Source organism: Carassius auratus, unplaced genomic scaffold (genome assembly GCF_003368295.1).
Source record: "Carassius auratus strain Wakin unplaced genomic scaffold, ASM336829v1 scaf_tig00008058, whole genome shotgun sequence".
Lineage (NCBI taxonomy): Eukaryota > Metazoa > Chordata > Actinopteri > Cypriniformes > Cyprinidae > Carassius > Carassius auratus.
Genome location: NW_020523902.1, coordinates 399,474 through 417,052, shown reverse-complemented (window position 1 = coordinate 417,052; position 17,579 = coordinate 399,474). Strand labels below are relative to the sequence as shown.

The 17,579-nt window shown below is 37.0% G+C and overlaps 1 protein-coding gene across 1 annotated transcript in view; it reads left to right on the top strand.

The window, feature by feature from the left end:
- The window catches only part of LOC113071768 (mediator of RNA polymerase II transcription subunit 27), a 60,669-nt gene that overhangs the window by 9,794 nt on the left and 33,296 nt on the right, over window positions 1-17,579 (top strand). Inside the window, exon 3 of the mRNA XM_026245070.1 lies at window positions 15,450-15,580. Within this exon, the coding sequence (XP_026100855.1) occupies window positions 15,450-15,580 (131 nt within the window). The remainder of the gene's footprint in view (window positions 1-15,449; window positions 15,581-17,579) is intronic.

The following is a 17,579-nucleotide window of genomic DNA, read 5'->3' as shown; positions in this document are numbered from 1 at the left end:
AACAGCGACACCATCGTGTCAATTGATTAATATGCGCGAGACACTGAAGACACTGCGTGCGGCCGGGCTTGCTTTGTGCGCGCGCTCTCTCTCTCAGGCCGGTGACAGGTGCAATATAAATAGGCGTCGGCTCTATTTCTAGCATGCACGTGTTTTCTGCGCGGCTTGAGCCGCGCCTGAGACGCGCGTCTCATGCAGGCAGTCTGAAAGCTATAACCTGTTAACATGGGAGCCGAATTAAAAACGGACACGCCACGCAGCTGAGACGCTTGCGCCACGCATCTAGTGTATCGCCGGTCGCGCGCTCGCTCTCTCTCTCTCTCTCTCTCTCTCTCTCTCTCTCTCTCTCTCTCTCTCTCTCTCTCGCGTGCGCTCTTTGGCCCATACAGTTAGGCCGGTGACACACTGGCTGCGTGGCGTGAGCGCCGCTTGTCTGAAGCATCCCAGAAGCGTGGCGGATTCTGTGTCTTTACACACCAGAAGCGTGCCTGTCGCAGCGCTGGCGCACTGCTGCTGTAGAGGGAGACCGTTGACAGACCAGGCTCATGTCTTCATTACAACAATACATACGCGCGTCTCACGCAGGCGGTCTGTAAGCTCTAACCTGTTAACATGGGAACCGAATTAAAAACCGACACGCCACGCGGCAGAGACACTTACGCCACGCATCCAGTGTGTCACCGGCCTTAATGAATAACGGATCAACTACGACAGCATACATCGCACATCCTGCGATGTGACTATCGTGGATTTGTTTTGAATCGGGTTGAAACTACAGAGAACTGGCCTTAAATGAAAAGATTAACTGTGACCATGTGAAATTAAAGACAATAACTGCATAGTTCTATAATCCAAATGCCACAATCAACACACATTCAATAAGATGTTTCTTAATCAGCATTCAGTATTTTAGTTTTTAAATTTGGTTTTAAATAAAAAAAAGGTCTTTACCATTGAGACTAAATAAAAGTATGCTATATAAATACATTTTCCAAAATGTTAAAATCAAATAATGTTGGTGCAAATAAATCAAAGATGCAAAGTGTTTCATTCATCCAATTAAAAAAAAAATATATATATATATATATATAGGGTAATGATTCACATCTATATTTTTTTTACTTGAGCCAATGAAAAATAAATAACTTATTGTCTCAAATAAAAAAAATATATATAGATGTGAAGCATTACCATAAAATGTTTTAATTGGATGAATTTCAGTATGCTACAGCAGGTGATTTTTAAATCAAATTAAGTCTATGTAATTTTAAGGTAAACTAAAAATAATCATCCTAATGCAGAATTGATGTTTATTTCTGGCTTTTCAAACGTGTATGCAAGTTCTAATTAAAAACAAAAAACATTTCAGTTTTGTCACAGTTTATTCTGTTTAGTTTCTCATCCAATACGTGAGAAGTTGAGCTGAACATCTCTTCACGGTCTACTCGTGTTCAGGGCGCAGACCGGTACAGATTCGCTCGTGCAGCTTCATCTGTGCCTCTGACATGAAACTCTGCATTTCCAATACTGATCGGCTGCCTGTGTCCTGGGCACAGATTTCGAAATACTTCCACACAAATGACATAGCGAACGATTACAATGTAGTCCGTGCACGCGAGCGCACTTCCGGAAAAATCGGCAAAGAAAAGACCAAAAACCGGCCGATTGCCGATCACGTATTTTAAGCAAAAACCGGCCGGTTCCGATTTATGGCCGGTCAACCTGTGCATCCCTACCAATGATACCAATCGACTAGTTTTTAGATATAATTGGTATGTTGGTTAATGTTTATTTAGGTCTATTTTATCTATTTATTGAAATTTATTTTGTGTGGATTTGTTTTATGTGAGTGGTCTGGCATTGAAAAATATCTCTCTATATACTGTAAAATGTATTATAAAATCAAGTAGAAGTTAGGGGTGGGCGATATCTCTATGTAAAATATATCGAAAAATATATATTTTTTTAAACACAATATGGATTTTGACATATCGTATATATCGATATATTATTTAATTCTGATTCCGCCACTTTGCTTGTTTGCCTTCTCTGTGCTGTGCTTGCCCCCCGCTTCCTTGATTTTCTCCCCCCTCCCCTGGCGTGTACAGAACTAGTAAAAAAAAAATAGGACAACTGTCTGCATTATATGGAGATACTTCGGTTTTAAGACGTCGGGCGAAAAGCAGGCAGATGTCTACTGTAGGGTCCTATGATTCCCACGATGCAGAAAATGTGGACGGAATCGCGGATCCAGTCATAAAAATGGAATTTACATTTTAACGTGAAATGTCATGGAATTTGTCAAATTTTGAATTAATTAATCAAAAGTAGGTCATTGCACTTAAATCAAATCGCGATATGGACTAATATCTGGAAATATTAAGCCAGAAAAGTCTATTTAAATATGAATCCTGCATGTTCTGCCTGTCTGTGTTAATGAATGGCACAGAAGCGCGCCTTCGTCTATTAGGCGGTGACACACTGGATGCGTGGCGCAAGCGTCTCAGCTGCGTGGCGTGTCTGTTTGTAATTTGGCTCCCATGTTAACAGGTTAGAGCTTGCAGACTGCCTGCGTGAGACGCGCGCATGCTAGAAATAGAACCGACGCCTATTTTTCATGCGACACGCGCATGTGTTGGAACCGTTTCCAGGTAAAATATAATGGGAAAATATGTTTATTTGTCATTTTGTACACAATTACATATTAATTCATGACATTTTGATATTTGAAAGTCTAGGTTGACATAAATTCAGATATAAATGTATTTAAAAAAATAATTAAATAATTATCGATTTTCAAATATTGCACCTGTCAAACATAGTCTATTTTGCCTTCAATACTGTTGACGGTGTCCTTTTTCAGTAGGCGTAGGTGTGTAAAAAAAAGTTGATATTGTTGTCATGAAGACAAGATCCTGGTCAGTCGGCGGCCTCTCTCTATATGTCACCTACAGCAGCAGCAGCGTGCCAGCGCCGCGTCATGCACGCTTCTGGTGTGTAAAGACACGCGAGGCAGCCGCCACGCTCCTGACACGCAGCAGAGACGCCACGCAGCCAGTGTGTCACCGGCCTTACACACACACTGAAGTGCGTCTGATGCTCCGGTGATGTAAGCGTCTTTAGTCTAACTAAATAATGACGTGAACACATGAGGAACATCTCCAGAACTGCTCTGAGAGTCACTTCATGAGCTTTTGACCGTTTGATTTGAGTAAAACTAGCGTCATATATCACATCATATACTGTAGTATCACATACACAGAACTGTAAGGTAAACCTGTCAAAATAAAAGTATTTGCCAGAAATCTATTACTATTGTTCACCAGAATGTACATAGCCCACTACTACTACTATTTAAATGAAAAGAACATAATTTTTTAAGGAATAATCACACAACATTTCTTCTTTCCATATTTTATTTTTTAATAGTAAATCCCCTTTGTTTCCCCCAAAAAATTAAGTTTGCTTAATTTTAAATAATTACAAGATTAATTACTTAAATTAATGTTTTATGCCTTCATTTGATAACCAGAAAAATGTAAATACACAGAATTTCTCAAGGGAAAAAACATTTCACATAAGGCTATTTAAATATATATTTTTTTAACTAATTAAGTTGTTTTTATACATTTAAATAATTTCACATGCTATTATTCACAGAATTAGGTAACAATAAAACATATGGTGAAGAAAAAAATAAAACGTTTCATAGGGCCCTAAACATGTAATATTTCGCATATTTGTTTTTGAATTAGTTTTTGGGGGTTAATTTTCCTGTAAAGATATGGAGATATATATCGTATTTCGAGATATAGCAAAATATATCGAGAGATATTTTTTGCTCCATATCGCCCAGCCCTAGTTGAAGTGAGTAGGGAAATATGATTATTTTTACACTTTTTATTTGATTACAAGTAACAATATCCAAATGTATATCCCCTTTAATTTAAGCCAAAGCCTCAGGAAAGAGGAGACCTTGAGATTTCTGGAGCCAAACAAATCAGGCAATGAGCGATGGTGAGTGACGGCTAGTAACCAAGGGCCGAAAACATGTTTCCCTTTAATTGTCTTTCGTATAACATGCGAGCATGCATCATGGGTGCATATGTCTGTGATTGAAGGAAACTCTGGGAGTAAAATGAGGCACAGTCTTCGTTGACTTTCACAAGGTCACTTTGCCTTCGGCGCTCTGATATTCTTCTTCAGCTTGCACAACCGGATAACTAATGAGATCAACAGATTAAGAAGCAGAAATTAGCCCCACTTGTGTGAAATTGATAAGCTTGTAATATTAAAGAAAAATCTCTCTTATCTAGACTGTGAACCTTTACAAAAGCAATCCCTTCGTTCAAACAGATTGGATCTAATCTCAAAGAAATTCCACATTTGACTACATTCTAAAACATGGAGGGAATTCAAATCATATACATAGTTGAGCCAGTTTAGACAGCGCTCAGACTATTGATGAGCAACGGGAACAGTGCAGATGTATTTTATTTTTTATATAATTTCTTTTATATTCTATCCACTAGCTAACAAACTTTTCACTAATAAAATGTCAATACAATTAAAATGTTATGTTATTATATTACTAATTTATATATATTTTTTTTTGGAATTTCCTATTATTTGAACAGCAAATAAAAAACTTTTAATTAAATTCACCTTTTTTTTTTTTTACCTATTTAAAGGTATACTTCAGCCAAAAAAGAAAATTGTGTTTGTTTTTTTTAGGTACTCTAAACAATATCTCTATTTCTTGATGTTAATGTAAAGCTTTTATTACTTTTCTTTTTTTTTTTTAACAGTGTAAAAATAAATATATAAATGCACTTTCATTTAAAAAGTTAATATCGTTAATATACCTGCATGTTTTATTTTTGTTTTATGTTTTTATTTTGTTTTTATTTTTGTGGTTGTTTTTAAAACACAGTGTTTTGAACAGTGTTTCTTAGTTTTTTGTTAATACAATAAAAGACAATGGAATCCAATGTTGTGTGCAATGAAACATTCTTAAAAACAACTTTTGGTTTCCCCATAAGAAAAAAAGATTGTTACACCATCAGGGTGAGTAAATGATGGCAGAATTTTCTTTTTTGGATGAACCATCCCTATAACACTTATTGCAGAATTAAATGCTTTGTGTCTAATTTGATCATGTGAAATTCAACATTCTTTGGTGCATCAAATCTGAAATAATGCATCCAAAGATGCCATTTTTTGAGAGCTACAGTGGAGTAAAAAAAATAATTTTTGGGGAAAAAATTATATTAAAGGACATTCTGTAATTATTAATTTACAAAAAATCTTTTGTCTGAAAATCCACCTTTTATGAATTCAGAGTTTCAGATGGTTTTGATTTTAGTTATTGAGTTGCCACTAGGCTGGGAGTCTTAACAGCTATATCATAAGTCAATCCCTTGTGTCAGAGTTTATGTTATGGATATTTATATAGAATCACAGATCCTGCAACCTATTTATTTTTTTTTCTTTTTGCCCTCAAACTAATCAAAAGATTGCTGTGGATGTTGCAGAGGCTCGTGGCCTTTCACATCGTACAATGTCCTGAAGCTGTCAGAAGAAACAAATGGCAGGCCTCAAACCCCGAGTCCACAATAAGATCAGAGAGCAGCGGACTTGCCATCACAACATGTTTCAGCCCTGCAGTTAATGATGGAGCATGTGTTTGCCAATTGCTGTGCCAGGGAGGACTAATAGCCTGGTCAGTCTTAAAGATCAGTGTGCCGCGAAGGGACGAAAAAGGTTGGAAAAGAACGAGAAACAACTAAAATGGGCCGAAAAAAAGCTACGACCTTTTGAAAATGCGCTGCTCTGAGAAAAATGTTTGATGTGGTAACTTTAGCTTGGATTCCTTATTAGTTCCAAGACAAGGGAGTGTAAAGTTGAAAGAACAGTGGTCTCCGCTCGCCTCGGCCTGCTAATTCCTCATTAAAAGAGCAAGGGACAAGCGAGAACCTTTGATATATTTTTTTTTTCCCCAGAGTTTGCTATTCATATATGAATGTTCATTTAAATTGTTTGTTTAGAAGGCCGTGGGGACGATATCTGTTTGTAAAGTTTTTGATTGATGGTAAAATTGGATGAACCTAGATGATTACGGAACTTCTTTGTAGGGTTTAACCTAATTGCTATCACGGTTTAATTTGAATACTCCGGGGTTGTGTTTCAGTGTAAACGAAAAAAACACTTTTGAAATCAATGGCGTGGCTGGCCACATTTGCTGTGCATATCCTTGATAAACCATGTAAACAATGACATCATGCACATTGTTATACTTGTATGATTAGTCACATGACCTGCTTTTTCGTTGTTTAGTGTGTGCAGAGAACGTTTCTGAAACGCAGTGAAAACGCCAGTGTAGACGAGGATAATTTTCATTTTAAAAGACCGTTTTAAAACAAAAACGTATTGGTGTAAACAGGGCTTTAATATGAATTGGAAAAAGTTTTCAGTTTCAGTACGTTTAGTGTCTTATATTATTGAAGTATTTTTATGTATTTATTTATATATTTGATAAGTCTATCTGGCTTTAACCAATGTTCCCTCTAATTTTTTTCAGCACTGAGCAAATTCTTTTTTTTCTGAGCGCACATTTCAGTACTGTGAGCTAGAGGTCTTCAACATTGTGTGTAATACCCGTGCGATCGCCGATCGGAGTAATCGGACTCAAAGAACACCCGGCCGTGATCAAAGACTGCTTGTGTTTTTTGTAACTTGCTACTTGTAAAATTAGGAAAAGAAATGAGTGAGCCAAAATAAGTGATCTCTCTCTCTCTCTCTCTCTCTCTCTCGCTCGCAGACTCAGAGTTAATAAGTGCACTCACGGTATTAATGCTTGCAGACTTGACACACTCATATTTAATATATTTCAATTCAGCAACACAATCTGAGGTGAACTGTCGCATGAATGTTTTCTATTATGCTCAAATTGCATTAAAGCATTTAAGGTTGATACAGCTAGCACGCATGTGCAGTCTCGAGCGCATTTCATGTTTCGATGGCAACCAGTGAGAGACACTTCGACTGCCAAACCGCGTTTTACATTTTCTCCCATTTTTAGAATATTATAAATGAACCGTTTAATCTTAAAGTTTTAGTGGTTCAGATTCAGACTCGATGCAGAGCAGAGAGCACAGACAGAGATCAGATGATAATAGTAAATAAATAACATCAGCGGCCATGGCATTGCACGAGCGATCGTTATTATAGTTGAAAAGGGCAAACAGTCTAAGTTATTATGCGAATTAACTCGAGTCAGAATGTACATGTGCACAGTAGCATTTGTCATCCGTCACCGTGACATCAAGTGGACTTTTGAAGCTGAAATAATGAGTGGATTCAGCTTGGACTTGGAATAACGAGAGGAATAACATGAGTAACTTTATTGTCGGAGGATTGTAATGCATCACAGGCAGTCAGGTACAAGGAAGAGAGACTACGGCTCTTTAAATTAGGTAAGACAAAAAGCTGTATTCTTCGCAACAGGTTTATTGACTTGTAATAGCAATTTAAGGTGGAATATGTGAACGTCGAATCCAGTCGGGTCTGTGTCTTCCCGGCGGGTTCGGGTCCAGATTTCAAATAATATACGCGTCCGGGTCGGGTCCGGGTGGACATTTCTCGGACCTACACGGGTCCGGGTCCAGCTTTTAAAATATTAGACGGGTACGGGTCGGTTTGGTGTAGTACATTACGGGTCTCTGTCGGTTTCGGGCACGAATTTTTGGACCCGTGAAGACCTCTACTGTGAGCAATTTGCAACCACACAACCTGCCGAAAATGACTACAAGCCTGCGTTAGCCAAAGAGATGACAGCAAATGCATCAATATATTTACAAGGTTGATATTTATTCAATATCCTTTATAAGTTGGACTTTTGGGAAGATTTTAATGATGGTGTTTTACCGGTCAGTTTAGTTGAACTTAAAGGATCTTTGGTTGATACGGTTTCAATAAGGTTTAGAGAGGTTATTATGACTGGTTCACTGGTTATTATGACTGATAATGATATATAAAAAAATAAAAGTATCCAAGATGTTTAGTCATTTCTCAGCAAGTACAACATTTAATTGCAACTTGATTGAAAGAAAAATGCTAATGCAGTGCTTAACAATAATAGGCCTATTAAATTGACATGGTGTAAATTTTCCTAAAGGTAGCTTAAAAAAATTTAATAACTGCAACAAACTAGTGCAACACACTAGGTTACAAAACATGTTATTTGAATGTCATTGAGGATGATAGGCCTATCTGGCTATGTGGCTCATCTTGGCTGCAGGCCTATAGAAGACACATCTCTCCAAAGAACAGCATCTGAAAAACAGGTTAACCAAAAGAGAAACATCATTTCTCTTCAAAACACAAAATCATTTTTACATTAAACAACTGCTAAAACAGAATTAACCTACATGATTCAATGACTAAACATAATTATGTCAAAATGTTGTTGCAGTAATCAAGATCACTTTGATCTATATTAGGCCTAATTGAAAATATTGGAAATACATTTCTACCTCAAATCTTCTGTCGTCTGTCTTTGGCCCCTTTCCAGTGGTTGTAGACCTTGTCAAGGTCTATAGGAACCTCTTTTTGCCTTGATTTAATTCTCATTAGTTGGTCCAAATGGAAAACTTCAAGAAGGTTGCGCGATTTTGTCTTAATGGCATTCATTAGACTGAAACCGCATTCACAGTCGGCGCTGGATGCTAGGAATGTGCCACAACTGTCAATAAGTTTTTCCAGATCTGGAAAATGCTCACTTTTAAGCGACCAGGTTACAATCTCAGAAAATGATCTGAGCAGTCCGATTTTCCTTTTTTCATTAACCATGCACTTGAATTCGTTGTATTGTTGACAAATGCGCCCTGGGAGCGAATCGTCTGCTTCATCCAGAAGCGCTTCAAGCTTCTTCGCCAGACTGGTCAGTGGTCACGTCATTCAGGCCATGATCAAATTCACCAACTGCATGATCCAACATGTCCGGCTCAAACGCAGCCAACTCTTTGAGCTCATTTTAAGGGAAGCGGGCATCCAAGTGCCCACAAACTTTATGGACAAACAGAAGAATGTCCCATGTGTTCACTGCACTCTCACTTTCCAAAACTCTCCTAAATATTACGCTCGTAGTTTCTGTATTTTCGCTCTGCCAATGCAGTGCCCATCCATGACCGTAAGATTACTGCGCTGTAAGCAGGTGCACAGCTGAGCAAGTTCCTCTAGCACTTCTGCTAGCACAGTGATTGCAAATTTGTACTTAGTGTCGTTTAGTTTTCTATGACAGTATTTCACAATGGGGTCAGAGTCAGCATCTTTTCCACAGTATTCGGTCAACGCGCTGAAATTTCGCCCACTGTATGACTGCTGGGGCACGCCAAGAGTAATGTAGGATACTTGTATGTAAACATTCTAACATACGTCCGGCTTGGTTGTCACATCTCAGTATTTTAAATGTTTATTACATCGTCTTGATGCTCAGATGTTTAACCATGGGAAAAAAAAAAATAGTTTGTGCGGTCTGAAAAATGTGTGCGGTCTGAAAAATCTATTGCGCGACTACTTCGACTGGCCTGCGCGGCCGCGCACGCGCGCAGCTTAGAGGAAACATTGGCTTTAACTATTTTCTTGTAATTGTTTGGCGCTTGGATAATTCACCCAAAATTAGTATCTGATGCGTATTTAAAAGCCTTCTGCTTTTTACATAATATAAAGGAGAAAGTTTTTACACGTATGCCAAGGTCCGTGTACAGTGCGAGTGACGCAAATTTCATCACCAGAATAGTGCACACCCTGTACAATGGCACTTTTATTGATCATAACTTCTGGAGAGAAATAGAACTGACGCCGGACAGAGATGAAGCTTTGAATAACAGATCCACAGAAGTTTGGTCTTTTCCTTACATTGAGCTGTCGATTGACTTCAGAAGTCATCTGAACTACTTTTTATGGTAGTCTCATTAAATAAAAAAAAATAAAAAACGGCAATACAGCAGACATAATTTTATGTTTGGGTGAACAGTTTCTTTTTAAAAACTGTTTTGATATCACATGCCTCTCTTTCCTTATTCAATCACTGCCTGTAGAAACTTGTTTAAATCCAAATGGGTTTCCCGCATGGAATATGTCTGATCTCATTTGGGTTACTCATAACCCTGATTTATGAGAACCAGGCATAGAAAATACCCTAGACCTTGTGATCCCTGCCTGATATTTAAAAATTAATTAACCCCTGACTGCAGCATTGCTGTCTCTTCCTATCTTTGCCCGTCAATCTCTCTTTCCATCTTCCACCTTCCCAGTCTTGAGGTGTCTGTTTTCTATCTCTCATTACATGGGGATTAATATCTTAATTATCTCCTCTGGCTAAACATTTACAATAAGACCATAGATTATGCATATGGATGTAACAGCCTTTATATAACATTTTCACCTGCTGCTATGCATTGGTAATTGATTCTATCAGATCTGTTTTCCACACTGAGTTTGCAGTGATTTAAATGTATATTTAATTGCACTCTCTGAAGATCTAATCTGGCATTTAATTAAAAAAATGTTATCCTTGAAACTACAGTTCTTCAAGGGACAGATTCCCATGAGCAATGTTATCTGATATCCCGCTAAATGTTTCGAAATAACAACATTTTTGGCTTTGCAACTGGTCATAGCTTTTAGAAATCTGATTATAAAGTAAATATTGTTGGTGACAGTAAAATGTGAGCAGAACTGAGTTGAACAAATTGAGCTTTTCGATTTTCCCCTTAAGGCTGTGTAAAGGTTTTTGGGGATTTTTAGATAAAGATGCACTCAAACAAACAGTGATTTCATAATTTTTGGGTGAAGAGTTACAAGCTGCGAATGATCAAAGAGACTTGTTTCAACTTGTACTTAATATTCGTTACATGGTTTTACAGTTCCCTCCTCTGCGAAGCTTCTTTAAATAGATATTGGATTTGATGGGAGTTTGCAAATAGTTGTACATATATTGTACATGGAATAATGCCGGGACATTCCCTTGCATAAATACTAGTCCCCTAGATCTGCTTATAGTATTAAATGCAGAAGTGTTGGGAATGAGATAACTGTGAGCATTGCGGAAATCTGGAAGATGGTGATGGATAATGCACTGTCCTCTGAGAAAAAAGAATAAGTATTTAAAAGTCCTTAAAAATTAACTGTTTTTAAATGTTCCAGGACATCCTGTGTAAGAAGAAGGATAAGATTATATTTACACTTTATTGATGCATATACTTATATCATGCATCATAATTTACAATCTAGTATATGTTGTGAATAACTATATACATTAGTGTATACACACACACAGACACGCACTTGTACACTAGTGTTTCCAAAGGTTTCCTTGGAATGCATTTATTTGTTTTTGAACTGTCTTTATTTAAATCAGGGTGTGTAAAATCCTCGATTGAATTATAGCTTGATAATGTGGTATAGCACAATGCAATGATTTTTCTGTGCTTCTGTGATTGCGTTTGCTTCTAGTGAAAGAGGCTGTCTTGTTTTGTTCCATTTGACTGTGACATTGATTGTGTGTGCTTGTCCTGTGCATCCCTCTCACAAGTCAGATTCGGACCCCGCGCTTTAATCTTCAACTGCCCCAATGAGATGACACACTCAGCTGCCTGACAGCATTCTGAGTCTTTCTCTCTCTTGTACTCATTCTTCCTCCACTGTCCTCCACGTCTTTTGTCCTTTGCCTCAGTGTTTTTTCACTGTCCCTCTTTCTTTGTGAACAAGGCTTCAGCTTGTAGATGTTGCTTTGGGTCCCTCTAATTGACAGAATTATATAGGCCCTTTAGGACTGGACAGCAAAGGTTTAATCTCTTTTTCAATATCTCAGAGGGCTGCACGATTATGACAAAAATCATAATTGTCTATTATTCCCTTGAAATTGTAATTGCGTTTATTAATTACGATATCACAATTTACATTTACATTTACATTAATGCAACTCTATTTCATATGAAAATAAACAAGCTGAAAACGCTCTAACTGAAAAACTTTTAGTGCTTTTCTATAGTATTAAGCCTCAAATGGCAACTATACATTGGATTTGGTTTCTTTAAATTATAAAAAAAAGGTTCAAATATGAATGGTATTATAATGTTATACTTAAACAAATAATGGAAAAACCTTTAAGATAATGTGTAGAAAAAAAAATGCATCTTAAGCACGCAAAATAACTTAAGTGAATTTTGAATGATTAATTGCCGCTTTGGAAGATTACATTATTGTGGCATCCAGATCAATCTAGTATCTCAATGTTTTTCAGCCTTTTGACAATATTAATTGCATATTTTGATATTAATGTATTTATTTACAGATAACATGCATTATTTTTGCAACCCATTTTACTTGTTATATTTCTGAGCAAAACAGGATATTCAACAAGAAAAATTTATAGGATGAGACTATTTAATCTACCAGGTATTTGTTAAATGAGTGTTTATTTCAGAATTTCAAATAGCCATTTGGTGTCATTTTAATAAAAAAAAATTATATAGTATTTTTTAGAATAGTTTAGTTTAGATTTTATTGGAAGAAATGTAATATGCTTATTGCTTACCAAGGTTTATCAGTTATTATTGATGCTTAATTATTAATGACGGTTCTTATTAGTATTGGTTAGTAACTGTTTTTGCTGCTTAATATTTTTGTGGAAACTTTAATAGTTTTACTTCTGTGTTCTGGGAATAGAAAGTTTAAAAGAACAGCATTTATTTGAAATTAAAATGTTTTCTAACATTGTGTTATATTACTGTCACTTTTGATCAATTTAATGCTTCCTTGCTTAATAAAAGTATTGTATTCTACTTAGTATTTTACTATAAAAAAACTTTAAGTCACACTTGAATATTTGTTTGAATTGATAGTTTGAATTGAATTGAACATAATTGTTCCAGCAATCTTATCACAAATATATCTTAAACATTCAGTATATCACCCAGTCATATTGTCAAAAGAACATTCTGAATTATCAATCTCTAATATTGTCTATCTTTTTGCTTTCGTGAAACACTATACAAACTACAGAATTAACAGTGGCCAGTATTTAAACCAGTGGTGATTTGATGTGGATGTTTTTAATGCACCAAATCTCTCAAGCCTCTTGACATTCGAAGGCACCTGAGCCATCTTGACAGCATTTTCTTTGCATGTTGTTTTATTCTTACCTTGTTATGTAGGCTTTTTATTTATTAGCAAGGGTTTTTAATACAGCTGGAGCCCAGCTTCCCACCATACACGCTACACTCGTACAAGATCTGGCCCTTACCATGTCGGCTCATTAGCTACGAAAAGGAGATTCAGTTAATTAAAATAATACCCCGTTAACACAGCTGCTTTGGTCAGCCAAATTAAACAGGGGGAGTGCTGCGCCGTCTGCTTCTCACTCAGCGAACATTGCTCCTCTGCCTTGGAACATGGCTAATTAGCTCAATAGGAGGAATATTTTAATAGCAATTAATGAGGCACGGGCCTATGCAAGCACTAATTTAAGAGCCCAGTTTGTGTGGGGGTGCATGCAGATGAATTCTGAAGCCCGATGAGATCGTTTTTGTCACCGCTTGTTACGATCAGCCTCGCATGCAGGATGTTGCTCATGGACTATTGATTTCCTTAAGATTTCCCAGCAAGCTGACTGCCCAGAGCAGTGGTGTTGGAGGAGATACTTTGAAGGTGTTGTTTGTCAAGCAGTAAGCTACTCATTATTAAAAGTAGCTGATTTGCAATCAAGTAAGCCTTTTGGTAGTTAGCTAGCATTGAAGTTCTCCTAGGCTGTATTTCTCAAAAGTATCGTAAGCCTAAGAAGTCCATTGAAATAGGGATGCATCGATCCGATACTCGGGATCTGTATCAGCTTCGATACTGGCATTATCTGTGGATTGGGTATCAGTCAGACGAGACCGATCCAAATCCGATATTGTGCGTATACTATTGTGTTAATGTTGAGCCCCACGAAAGGCACAAAAACATTATAACATTTTAATGCCTGTCATCCCCCATTCAGCAATCTAACTGTGTGTTGCGTTCAGTTACCTCAGTCAAAACAATACAATGAGCAATGTGTTACATTTTACCAGATTTTTGGACATTTATTTGTAAATAAAATATTTCGCAAAATGTTATAAAATGATTGTGAATTATAGAATGTAGAGTATCTTTTGCTGCTGAATTATCCACTAACCTAGTTTATAATAGTATTTTTGTCATAGATTACGATTATATATTTTGTCATTTGTTATTTTTCATTCAAATGAAGTTGTTTATATGTAGTAGATTGTGTTTAACACACAAAAGAGTGATGATCAGGTCAACACAGAAAATTACAGAAATTCTACATTGTTTAAAAAAACAATGGTATCGGATTGGATCGGTATCGGATCGGTTCTGAAAAATGATGTCTGTGGTATCATATCCAGAGTTCTGTCACAACCATTAAAATATGTCCTGTCTTGAGTGGCGGAGTGCTACACCTGTGCATTCGGAGTAGCGGACACCTTTCACATGGTTTCATCAAATGAGCAGAAGAGCTATTGACAGACTTCTGCTATACTGCAACTTCAAAGCCAAATATATTACACGTGCTGTGTTATGTTCAACTAAGTAAGACGGGAGGCGAGGGGGAGGAGGTGGGCAGGAGTCGAGGAGGAACACAAGGAAAACGTGATGGAGTACAGTATGCAAGCAACTGTGCTTTCTCTCAGAAGAACAGATTGTTGACATGATTGGAACTGTGCTTTGGGTAAACAATTCATAAAAGTCCAATTATGCTGTGATTTTTGTTTTATATTTTAGCTGTTCTTTGTAAAGCTGCAGAAGATTCTCTGGACACTCATGTTTTGAGTTTCTGAATTCAGGGCTTGAATACAGTCACCGTGAGACTCAAATAACACCCACTGGCCATAAAAATCGGCATAGATGCAGAAATTGGATATTATTGTATAGCTTGACAATTACAGTTGTCTGTTAAGTGTTAATATATTTTTTACTGAAGCTGGAAGTATTCAAGTATTTTTTTTTTACACACACACACACACATTGGGCCTCATTCATGAAACATGAGCAGAACAAATTTTTTTGTAAATTGTTAGTAAAGCTGTTCTGATGTAAATTTTCGAATTCATGAAAATGTTCGTATTTTCAAAATGTTCGTTGGTACGAAATAAATGTACATCTGCTCCCTCCTATGTGTAAATGGTGCATAAAACTGAAACACAAACTGATGACACAGAATTTTGATGCACTGCCATAATAATTATACGTTCATTTGCCCTTGCCCTCTTTTTTAATTTTATTCATTTATCTTTTTGAGTTGATAACTGTTAAACATATCGCTTGTATAATAATCATGATCAGGAGCATATGTTAATTTTACAGCCCTAGTACATGAATATCTGTTTTTCTTTCTCTAGTTACAGTACCATGCAGGTTTGGCCTCCAGTCTTCTTAACCAACAGTCCCTCAAACGCTCGGCCAATCAGATGGGAACATCTGCCAAAAGAAGACCCAAACTTCAGCCCAGCACTCTATCCCTTCCAACACAGTGAGTATGAGGTCATCATTTTTTAACAGTTTCTCATAACCAGAGATGTGAAAGTTTATAATGCCTCCCAATGGGCTCTTTTACATGTCAAACAAATTTAGTTGTGGTTAACTTTGTCCAGTAAATGAACATATGGACTTGATTCTCATGTACATAGATGTAGGATTTAAAAAAGCACAACACAAGGCCCACATTCATGAAAACTGAAGTCCCCAGCATCTGCTTGTCCAGAGAGCCATCAGCAGCAGGTCAGAGGTGACTCTCTTCCTCTCTATTGGTTCATCTGTTTACAGTGACAGAGTAGAATAGCTCATTGTCTTCTGTGGTGTCACTGGGGTCTTAGACCATCCGCTTTAATAGTAAAGCATTTAGAGTGAGATTCGGTAAACAGAGAGGAGAAGAGAGCATGGGACACTGGAGGGAAGATGAAAGACGGATGGAGAATGAACACAAAATAAGTATGAAGGGACTGACACAAGAGACGAGAGCGGAGCCCAGGTGGTCCGTGTAATCTGATTCTGTTGATTTTCTTTCCAAGGTCCTTCAAAGTGATTGTTCATTTATTTCAAGTTGTAGTGCTCTCCTTTGCTCTGATGCCTGTTTAGGTACTGATAGCACAATGTGCTGACAGGGAGAAGAAAGAGTCCTTTGCAATGTATAATGTTCTATATTTACTGATGTGTCCGAAATCACACTCCGTTTCCTATATAGTGTTGTCTAAACAGTATGGAACGTCAGAAATTTGATTCACTTCATATTTACCTTTTTTGTGAACCCAGATTTATTGTGTGCAAGCAGTCTACATGCATCAGTGCTATTTTGCCAAGTTTTCCAAGTTTCTAAAGTCTTCCAAATCAATCAAGGATGTGTTTAGAAGTTGGACATTTATATTAGTTAATATTTTATAATTTAGCTCAATGCTCAATCTTTTCTTGATTCACTGATTGAACTTCAGGATTCTTTTGGTAAATTGTTTGCGAATGTTGTAAATGTCTTTACTGAGACCATTGAACAATTGAATGCATCCTGTCTGAATTATTGTATTTTATATTTTTTTTAATTACAATTTTACCAAACTCTTGAGCGGTAATTTAGGTATGAGTTGTACCTTGGAGATAGCAGCCCAGGGGCGTTAACAAGATGACAACTAACTGGACTGAATTGTCTTTGAAAGGTACTTTGTTTTCATTCACTTCTATCCCAGCAAAGTCCACTGTGTGGAGTTATATATATTCCCGCTATATAGGGAAAAGTAACTGAAGTGAATTATAGAGTAATTTCGAACACATAATTCAGAAGGAAATATTTGGAAAGGCCTCAAAACAAATGGAAGCAATTGGTATTTCAGAAAACCCCCAGCAGTTTCCATGTTAAGTCAGTACATGAAAAGCTTCCCCAAGAACTGCTGGATTTGTTGCCATTTTTAAATTTTTCTATTTTCTTTTTTTTCTTTTTTTTTTTTGCTCTCCGGGTTGATTTCAGTGAATTCGTTTTTATTCATCCACTCAAAAAGCATTAACAGTACAGTAAAGTGAGGTGATTGTCACAAGTCAGATTTTTGGCGACGAAAGTACCCTGAACCTTACTGGCCCTTCAGTCTACAGTGCACTGTGTAATAGCACTGTGCTGTTTTTTTCAGATGGGAGAGGATGTTGAACGGAGCAAGGTGAACGGAGACAGCGGCTCCTCTGTCAAATGTCATTGTCCTGATGAATTTGCCGTTTCTAAAAGAAGCGGCACATGAATTATGCAACACAACCTTCGTGCGCATTTGCTTTCATGTTACTTTTTTTACGTGCCAACTTTCTGAACACATTTCCGTCCAACATGGATGCTTGCTTAAATGAGTGTACCGACAGAAAGTAAGGCTGTCCCAAAACCAAAGGTTTCTAAATGCATTTTAATAGATGTTTACTGTGTAAATAAATAATATAATAAATAATTAATTGTAACTGCCCTAGATTGGGTGTGCTATCTAATTTGCAAGTAAAGGGATGCC